Source organism: Octopus bimaculoides, chromosome 9 (genome assembly GCF_001194135.2).
Source record: "Octopus bimaculoides isolate UCB-OBI-ISO-001 chromosome 9, ASM119413v2, whole genome shotgun sequence".
NCBI classification, from domain to species: Eukaryota; Metazoa; Mollusca; class Cephalopoda; order Octopoda; family Octopodidae; genus Octopus; species Octopus bimaculoides.
In genome coordinates, this window is record NC_068989.1 from 3297919 (window position 1) to 3308958 (window position 11040).

At 37.1% G+C, this 11040-nt stretch overlaps 1 protein-coding gene across 1 annotated transcript in view; it reads right to left on the reverse strand.

Annotated features, from left to right (window-relative positions):
• Positions 1–1311: 1311 nt before the first annotated feature.
• Positions 1312–11040, reverse strand: part of LOC106869150 (nostrin) — a 57689-nt gene continuing 47960 nt past the window's right edge. Inside the window, exons 10-15 of the mRNA XM_052970311.1 lie at positions 10643–10700; positions 10345–10433; positions 8933–9061; positions 7795–7933; positions 6213–6335; positions 1312–3690 (exon numbers count right to left, since the gene is read on the reverse strand). Of these exons, the coding sequence (XP_052826271.1) occupies positions 3587–3690; positions 6213–6335; positions 7795–7933; positions 8933–9061; positions 10345–10433; positions 10643–10700 (642 nt within the window). The 3' untranslated portion in view covers positions 1312–3586. The remainder of the gene's footprint in view (positions 3691–6212; positions 6336–7794; positions 7934–8932; positions 9062–10344; positions 10434–10642; positions 10701–11040) is intronic.

Below are 11040 nucleotides of genomic sequence, written 5' to 3' on the forward strand. Positions count from 1 at the left end.
AAAATATCCAACAACAAGATGAATTTTACTATAATTACATACCGAAGTCTTATATATATTCAGAAAAACAAAACGTACCAATTTTTATTAAAAAAATATATATCACTTAAAATTTCAACAAAGGATAAAAAAATGAACTTTCCAAATTATAGGAGGATTAATTTTACAATTTATTTAAAGGACAGTATACACTGTAATATTTTTTAATTAATATTACATATACCATTCGTTCTTAATACATAGATTATAAATCCATTCATCTCCGAAGAGCGGAATTATTGATAGTATGCTGATCTTTTGATTACATTGTGATTATAATAATATCCGCGAAACGATCGTCAGATGTTTAATTTTTAAAAATTTTAGACTTTATAATATTCATGCTTAATTACGCATAAATTTTTATATGCATTTATATTCACATGTATCTTTATCTACATTCATATTTTTATATATATTTATATTTCGTATATTTTAAATTTATTATATTACCATGTCATATTGGATATATATCTTTCGAAATATTAAATATTGATTTCCTGTGAATATTATTGATAATTTTATGAATTTATTAATAATATAAAAGCACACACACACATATATATATATATTTTTTACATGACTACCTCGTGTGTGTGTATGTATACATACATAAATGCAGACATGTGATGTGTGTATGTGTGTGTGTATATATTGAAGCTCCAATGTCTGGCAACTGACTTAGTAAACACCCACAAAATTATTAACCACCTCGAGCACCTTTTTGAGCTCCATGTGTCTAACACATGTGGGCATACCTATAAAGTCAATACAGCACAGCTCCCATGAGTTTTGCAAACATTTTTTCACACTCGAAGCATGGAACAAATTACCTGCTTCAGTTGTTAGCTAAGACATTGTATCCTTTAAAACCTCCATGCTTCCTGAAATTCACCAACACTACACCTCATATCCCCCCACCTTCCATATGCATGCACACATGTATATCATAACCCATACACTGTTCCCTTACCTGTCATTTGTACATAATTCCATGTACTGCACATGCACCTTTGATGAGTTGTAGTGCACCTGAGCACTGTACACAATAATTTCATTATTATTATATATATGTCTGTGTGTGTATTTATTATATATGTATATATCTTCTGTTCTCTGTGGTTTCAAGGTTTAGTCCCTTGTGACTTAACCCCACAGCCACTTTAAACCTTCATTTAGTTTCATTCCTGTGTGTTCTGATTCCACTGGAGTTGACTGTCGTTCATTCCACCTGAAACCAAGACCCAACAACAACAACACAGACAAAATGCATGAGCTTTCAAAGTCTCTGGAAAATTCCATTGCTCTTTATTAAGTATTCACTTAGATTTTAACAAATTTAGAAGCTTAAAATTTCTTATTTTGAGAAGTTTTTTTTTTGTTTTGTAATCCAACTTGAAAGATTCCTTCTGGTGTATCTCCAAAATGTGTGAAGAGAACCACCAAAACCAAAATGTTAAGTATTAACAAAGTACGTCACTGCATCAGTCTTATGCGTGATTCCATAACAGCAATGTGCAATCTGCAATGCACGTTTTTTTTTGTTTTTTTTTTTGCTTTCATTTTACTTTATATATATACATATATATAACAGTCACAGCAGGCTGAGTTTTGGATTAAGGATGCCAAAATTTTCAGCTGAAAGCATTCAGTGATTTTTGTGTAGTCTCCTATTGCTGGTGCTTTGCTGTGTGTCCATCCATGGCCCAAAATCCAGAGAAAAAGGTGTGGTGGGAACATAGTAAATTTGATGAGGGTTTTATTCATTTGTTTTCCTGTGAATGTGTGTTTAGCCTGTAGAGCGGAGGGACTTCCAAACAGCATCATGAGGAAGTCAATTGTGTCCTAACAACCACATGGCCAGTCGGGACTTTCTATTTACATACAGGATTGTGGTCATTTTGTAGTCTTTTTTTTTTGTTCTTGGTGTTTTGGCAATGTTCAGAAGAGCAGAATGTTTGTGTCATTTTATTTTTAAGAGGACAGATATGTAGGGTTATCTAGAATACTTTTTCTAGTTAATATTGCTGGCCTGTGAATCAGAGGTGGAATTCCACAGATCAAATTTTATATTTCCAAAGAAATTTCTCTCTCCACTAATTCTCAATAGTCCAGGCAGTCTGTTACAGTAAAATACACATCAACTAGGTCTTAGAATATTACTGACAACAACAGAATCAACAGCAGCAGAGAGAAGACAATCCCTAAAATGATTAAGTTAAGATTCTCTTAGCCTGTAGTGCAGTTTTAGGACTACGTTCTAACTGTGGGTGAAAATAAGTCTATAATACGATTGAGCCTCTCCATATTTTAGACAGGAACAAAGTTGTCTCTGTGACTGTTTAAGTCTATGATAACTAACTCAAGTGAACTCCAACCTGATACTTCCAATTGCAAAACACCATTACAAGATCTGCTAAACTGCACTTTGAATACAGCCAAGCAATAAAAAGGTGGCGTTTGTTATCTATTTTTCAATGTTAAGACGAGTGAAAATATTTTCAAATAGTTGCATGTTGTTGGAGCAATTTTCTTGAGTTAGCAGGTAAGCCTTTTCGTTACCGTTAATCTAATCAATCTTTAAGTAAGAGAAAGACCCATTGTTTAATTAGCTGAACAGAGAGAGTTATGACTCAATGGCTAAAGTAAGATTTTGAAGTTTGAAAACATGCTTGTTGGCCATCTAGTATTTAAACAATAATATAATACCATCCAGTATGTCCCATTGCCATAGCAGAGCATATAAAGGAGTGGTGGTGGTGGGGGGGGGTCTTTCTGCTCACAGTAAATTCACAGCAGCCTGGAGTTGTGTGGGGAGTAACAAGAGTGAGTGACTCATATGTTGGTAAGGGACAGCATTGATCGTTTTGATCGACAAACAATACATGAGTGAGTTAGAGAGAGAGAGAGAGAGAGAGAGCCGGATGGACAAAGCCTCTCTGTATCTTATTTTAGTTTGGCATGAGCTTGTATCATCAAAGACATCACCAGAGAATTTGTCAAGAAGAAAAGTAAAAATAAATTAAAAAGAAGAAGAAAAGAAGGAAGTTGTTTAACAACTCCTGTCTGACTGTAAAAAGCAAATAGAATAGACAACAGCCAACTATCGGACATTCAATTGTCCGATAACAATGTCAGACTATTTTTCAACTACCGGACATGTTTTATCCATTGTCCGATAAATAATTAAGTCAAAACTATTATGACTAGAGTAGTAGTAGTAGTAGTAGTAACAGGAATAATAGTAGTAGTAGTAGCAGCACTATATACAAGCTGAAAGGACAATTGCTGTAGCTGATGTAGTTTTGTCCTTCATTTCTGATCCACAAACACAGGTTGTGTGTGAGATGTGTAAGGTGAGGGAAGAAGTCCCTTCAGTTTTGCCCTTCGTGTTTCACTTTCAGTCTTTTGCTCTTTTTTTTCCACTCAAGTTTTTATCTTCTTAAAAAAAAAAAATCTGGTCTCCAGAATTAGCCAAAATTTTGCTCTGTTCCTTTTAAAAGTTTTCAGTCTGTCACACACACACATGCACGCACGCACAAAACTGTTAAATCTCCTCCACATAGTTTGCAGGGAATATCCCCACTTTACCATGTAACTCTCCTTGCCACCAGCCATCAGGTTGACGAGTGTAAACATTGATTATGTCACCTGAAAATGTAAAAACAAAAAAAACAAAAAAAAAAATTTTAAGGGTCAATTCTTTGCTTGTGAATAAGTTTTCTAAAAGCAACAAATTAAGTTGAATCAACCATCTCAGTTTGGATCCTGATCTTGTTTAATCTAATCAATATAACGGCTTTTATTCTTTAACATCAGGTCAGTTCTAAATGAACAAACATCTGATTAAAGGCATTCCAGTAGTGACCATCCTGCCCAATTTCTCAAAACTACATTTTATGCAGCGAGTTAAAAGGAAATTTGGCTGTTATTTCTAGCAGGTTGAGCAAACTACATTGATACTACTACCTTGGCCCAAATAAAACAGTTTATATATGTGGTGGCAGAATTTCAATTGACACCATTTCATGTCATTTTTATGACAGCAATGTCCACTGACCAAGGCCTTTGTTTCTTAGGCATTAGGAAGTGCATCCAGCTATAGAAACATTGCCAGATCAGATTGGAGCCTGGTGCAGCTGCTAGCTCTCCACACCTCAGTCAAACCGTCCAACCCATGCCAGCATGGAAAACGGACGTTAAACGATGATGATGATGATGATGATGATACGGATATGTTCACTGAAAATGTAACAAAGACACAGTTCTTAGTATGTTTAATAACTATTTTCAAGAATTAGTTAATTTTATTCCGAAAAGCAATGGTCAATAAAACACACCATTCCTCTTTGTTGTGCCCACTGAAATGCCATCTTGCATCTTCTGGGAGTGCAGCACTTCAAACCAGGAACCACAGTCTGAGACTGTTATGGAATATATTCATTCTACCCACGTCGTATAGACTGCATGTAAGGAACATGATGGAAGGGAGATAATTCAGTATGTGAGACAGATAAGGAGAGCACCAACGGTGGATCAATCAGTTGGAGAGAAGCTCTTTAGCAATAAAGCGCAACTGTCAACCCCTTGGGGCGGGCGGGAGAGAAAAATATTTAATTTTTCAAATTCATAACTATGTAGTTTATAATAAATTTTTTTGTTTTGGGCTTTTTCTGTGAATTCTAAGAGACCTTGTCAATTTTTGAAGTTGTTTGCAGGAGAGTGGTCCCCCACACCTGTTCTATGTGGAAGCTTAATCTGCCAAAAAATAGCAGCCAAATCTCAAGAAGGCTGAAAAATCCACATATATAAATAGTATGGTCATGGCTAGAACGCTTTTGATTGCATATCAGTTTGTTCAGGGTTTAAACAACAGCCTATTCTACTTCTCTCTATTTCTACCTAGTGGAAGCGCATGGACAAGTGGTTAGAGTGTTGGACCCAGGGTTGTAAGATGCATTGAGCTCTTGAGCAAAACTCTTCATTTTATGTTGCTTCAGTCTTCTCAGTTGGTAACCTAGCGTAATAGGGGACAAAAGGCATAGACTGCAGTTTGTGTTTATCATAGGTTTTCCTACATTCGGTCTGTGAAGCACACACACAGTAATACTGCTAAACACAGCAGTAACCAGACCAAGACCACTTTCCTGGAAATAGGATTAGATGGCAGCAATACTCTATACATTGCATATATATAATTTTAAAATGAGCTAAGAAAAATAACTCAGTCATCATCATTGTCATTTAAGGTCCGCTTTCCATGCTGGCATGGGTTGGACAAAGTGGCTAGTGGAGTGTAATCTTAAGAATTGAAGATTCTCCCAAGTTGATAGGCCATTAAGGAAAAGGACAGGCTTCAAAACCCATTCACACACACACATAAAGGCAGAATCACCATTGGCTGGAATACCTTTGATTACAATTTGTTAAAGCTGTCTTGAGATTAAGCCAGAACAGAAATAGAAGAGATTAGCGAATAGAAGCAGTCAATGACAGCATAAACTACAGCTTTGGTATCAGGACGGATTAACGAGAAACAGTAGTGGATATTGAAGTTATTAATACTCTTTATTATGTGGTAGCAACTTAACTATAATAATAACAGCAGTAATAATAATAATAATAGTAGAAGGAACTGAAATGTTGTTAGTCAACGGAACAGAGAAATGAGATTTTTTTTTTTTAAACTAAAAAGTGTCTTATTTACATTTGACGGATATTTGTCCTCATCTTGTTTGTTGTTAACACAATGTTTCACCTGATATACCCTCCAGCCTTCATCAGGTGTCTTGGAGAAATTTCGAACCTGGTTTCTCATTCCTAAGGTATTTTTCTATTATTATTATTATTATTAAGGTCACTGCCCGGAATTGAACTCAGAATCTTGGGGTTAGTAGCCCGCGCTCTTAACCACTATGCCATATGCCCATGGACTACTAACCCAAGATTCCGAGTTCAATTCCAGGCAGTGACCTGAATAATAATAATGATAACATCAAAAAATACCTTAGGAATGAGAACCCAGGTTCGAAATTTCTCCAAGACACCTGATAAAGGCTGGAGGGTGTATCAGCCAAAATGTTGTGTTATCAACAAACAAGAGGAGGACAAATAACCGTCAAATGTAAATAATTCCTCATCTCTTAAATACAGAATGGTAAAAAGTGTCTTACCTAGTTTGATGTCAAGCTCATCATCAGCGTTCGCTGAGTAATCATACATTACTCGGCATTGTCCAGTACTGCCAACACTACCTGGATACTCATAATTATTGTCAAACTCGTCATCAGAAAATTCTGGAAAAACGTAAAGAAACATAGTCAAATATCTGTACATTTATATATATATATATATGAGAGAGAGAGGTGGGGTAGATATAATGAGTCTGTGTACCACCATAATTACTGTTTAACGTCTGTTTTCCATGTTGGCAAGCTGGAGGGCTGTACTAAATAGCAGTCTAATCTGGCTTGGTTTTTATGGCTGGATGCCCTTCTTAAAGGCAACCACTTTAGTGTGTGTGTGTGTGTGTGTGTGTGTGTCTGTCTTTTGTTTCAGTCAACACTAAGACACACTGACAGTGTAAACATACATACATCAATATGACAGGCCTCTTTTGGTTTCTGTCTGCCAAATCCACACACAAAACTTTAGCCAATGCAGGGCTTATATGAGAAGATACTTGCCCAAGGTGCTATGCAGTGGGACTGAACCCGGAAATAAAACAAGTAGATCATGAAAGAGAGGGAGTGTGTCACCAGCCATCTGCCCTACTACTCTACCAACCGTTTTATTCCTGAATGACACAAGTGGTCTTTGACAAGATAAACAGCACACACATATAACAAAGACTAAGTTGAAGATGCATTTAATCATTTAGTATTACAGTTTCTATAAAGAATAGAATTTCATTTATGGGTACCCATGCAGGTGGCACGTAAAAAGCACCATTCGAGCGTGGCTGTTGCCAGTACCACCTGACTGGCCCTTGCGCCAGTGGCACATAAAAAGCACCCACTACATTCTCGGAGTGGTTGGCATTAGGAAGGGCATCCAGCTGTAGAAACTTTGCCAGATCAGATTGGAGCCTGGTGCAGCCTTCTGGCTTGCCAGCCCTCAGTCAACCCATACCAGCAGGGAAAGTGGATGTTAAACGACAATGATGATGATTGTGTGTGTGTGTGTGTGTGTGCGCTTGATAAATTAATGGGAAGGCAGCAGGAGCAGTGCTCTTTGTAGCTCGTCCCTCACTTGTGCAATTGATGTAGTTTAGTGTTTCTGAACCATTTTTATCCACAGACTTCTTTGATTCCCATTCTACATGGATGGACCCCCAGAGCCATTCGGGGTTTAAAAAAATCCAAATAGATTTTTATAATTAAATCTCATTAGGGACTGTATAAAAATTGTTAAAATATTTTGTGTATTTGTAGGACTAAAACCAATTCATTGCACATGAATTTTAACAAAATCTTATGTGGGCCCCCAAAAATATATGGAACCTAGATGACAACCACTGATGTAGATGATGTCAAATATGAAGGAAAAACATGAAATGATGTGTAAAACGAGGAGGTCTGGCATAAATATTGGCAGCAGAGTGGACTGTGTTTATTTCATGTAAGGACCAGATGGTGGTGAAAGTGGAGATGAGGGCAGACAGAATGTTAGACCTGGTCTCTGTGTTTCTAATGTGAGAGAGTTGTGCAGTTCACAAGGAAGAAAAACAATGAGAAAAAAAGCTTGACTAAAAACCTTCTTGGTCGAAATCATCAAACGGTGAAACAGGAGGAGAATGCTCAACACTGCCCGTGCTGTTAGAAGTGGCTATGTATGAGGTGCCACCTTCTAATGCTACGTTAAGAGGAAGTCGAAGTGTTGATGTTGGAATGCCCTAAAAATAAAGAAACAATTTGCATTAAGAAAACTTTATCTCTCTCTCTTATATATATATATATATTATAATCCTCATTTAATGTCCTCTTTCCATGCTGGCATGGGTTGGACGGTTTGACAGGATCCAGTGAGTCGCAGGACTGCATCAAATTCCAATGTCAGTATGGAAAATGGATGTTAAAAGATTATATAGCGTGGCTGATACCAGTGCCGCCTGACTGGCACCTGTGCTGATGGCATGTAAAAAGCTCCATCCGAGCATGGTTGATGCCAGTGCCACTGGACAGGCTCCCGTGCTGGTGGCATGTAAAATGCACCCACTACACTCTTGGAGTGGATGGCGTTAGGAAGGTCATCCAGCTGTAGAAACTCTGCCAGATCAGATTGGAGCCTGGTGCAGCCTCCCGACTTGCCAGCCCTCAGTCAAACCATCCAACCCATGCCAGCATGGAAAACGGACGTTAAATGATGATGATACATGTGTGCATACACATATAATACAGAGAGAGAAACTGGTAATGAGCGTATTGCTAATATACTCGATTCATGATGCTGGAAAAAATAAGTAAATGATGCTTCAATAAGAAAACTACAATATAAGAAAACGTAAAACTTATTTTGGTGTATTCTGGGAAGGTCATTATGCCAACAATAAACATGCACTGGTTCTATTTCACTTCCTTGTTTTTATTAACCATTTAATTAATTGTTTGTTTGATTAATCATTCAGTCAATCAATTGATCAGTTAGAGATACAACAAAATGTTTCAAAACACAAATTCATATCAGGATGGAAGACGGATGTTAAATGATGATGAAATTCACATCAAGAATCTTGCAAACCCAAAACCCACCGAAATAAGAGGCAGAACATTAGATATTCACTCCCCCAACCCACAAACAGCCACTTCATGTAAATCTAATTTTTTTTTTTTTTAATCTCTAATGATTTTATTTATGGTTTTTTGACAGTAACGAGAGGGTTAATTAGCCATACCTGTTTGTCCTTTAAGGTCTCTATATATTGAACAAACCGATGATTTGGTTTGCTCTGACCATTTATCACAGATAATGCAGTGTTTATCTTCAAGTGGCTGGCTTCAAGGAAGTTCAGTGTAAATGTTACCTGTAACACAGAGAAGACACCTGGTCACTTAGACATATAATACTCGAGTGTGTTAGATCAGAGAGAGAGAGAAAGAGAGTGGCGGCAGATATGGGTTAACAGTGTACAGAGCTCCATAAAAACTTTCAACCTATTGAAAAAGGCTTTATGTGGACACAACAACAAACATTTCAAAATCAATTTTCTTTACAAAAGAAGGGGACAGCATGCAGGGTCCATGGAATTTTAATCACACTCATAAGCATTTCCTTTTTGAGTTAATACCATTCAACTGGATGCTCATATATACATATATATATATATATATATATATATATATATATATATATATATATATATAATCATGTATGCGTATAATATTTTTGAAGAAATCTATGTGATTGCATGATTATCTCCAGAACAGGCACATAAATCTTAGCTCAAATTAAAATTTACCATCTATAAAAAAAAAAAGAGGAGAGGAGGACATATAGATAAATAAAATGTCTTTGATTACAGTTATGCTTTACCAGGGCTCACCTGGCAGCAAACAAGCACTGAGTGTACCATTCCTGTGAGAGGATTTGTTGGAAGCAAGATTCACAAAAGACGTTGCCAGAAAATTGCCAGAAGCCAGTGGAAAAGTAAACCATCTAGCTCAAGAGAAAGGACGAGTGGTGCAGCAAGATTGAGTATTGCGGATGACAGAAACATCTGGCCCAGAGTTACAAAATCTGACTCGAAACTTGTGCAGGAGCTTTGTTATCCACATCAGTGAGTGACAGCTCTGTGCAGTTCTAATGCTGTGGCGGAAAGGATTGAAATACTTACAGAGCTGCTTGGCCACCTGATGAAACACCAACCCTTGCATTCAGAGATGGGGTACAGCAGTACTCTCAACACACAAGTGCTTACCCTAAATGTAAGCTACTGAGCAACACTGCAGGTGCTATATAAGAAGCACCTGTACAGGTGCCAGGTAAACAGCATCAGTGCTGGTGTCACATAAGAAACACCTGTACTGGTGCCACATAAAAAGTGCCCAGTACACTCTGTAAAGTGGTTGACATTAGGAAAGGCATCCAGCTGTAGAAACCAGGCCAAAACAGACAATAGAACCTGGTGCAACTCCTGGTCTTACCAGCTACTGACAAACTGTACAACCCATGCCAGCATGGAAAATGGATATTAAATGGTGATGATGATGATGTTATACAACATTTAAATGTGAATCTTTTTGTGAAAACGAAAAAAAACAACAAAATTGAGAATCTCAGGAAAGAAAGCATTGAAAGCCACCAGACCTGCATCAAACGATTCTTTGCTTCGTCTTGTGCATCAGCATCTGCAAAATTTGGTCGGTCTTTATACACTTGCAATAGTTTCTCCACCCCTGCAATAAATAGAGAGAACAGTTTATTTTGTGAAATATAAGGCTAAGTCTTGCTGAACGACAATATTTTAGTAGGACATTGATTTGAGTCCACTTATATAACTGGTATTTATTTCAGCAATCCTGAATCAATATTAAAAGGACAAAACTAAACAATGTCAGATAATTTAAGTCTGTTGCTCAACTAATTCTGCCAACTCATAACAAACCTCGCATACTCTCGGGCACGGAGACTCCTACGTTGGGGCCTCTATGCAGTAAGTCAACCTGTTAGAAATAGCGGAGGTATTCAGTTGTGTTTGTGGACAAGAAGATATCTCAAGAACTGTTGGATGGATTCGGATAAAACTTTCAGGGATGTTTGACCTCATGACTGGCACAAATTGATTAGATTTTGGGATCAATATGGCACAGGACAAAGATTCTGGATTATTTTTCCTTTTTTTTTTTTTTACTTAACCTTTGAGAGCGGTTGGATTCATTTTTAGTATTTTCGTTTGTGAGAGCAGTCGAGTTTATTTCAGATATTCTCATTTTAAAAATCATCTCTGGCTAACCATTGAGAGGATGTTGGTGTTGCCTTGGCAGAGTTTTGTGCTCTTGTTAT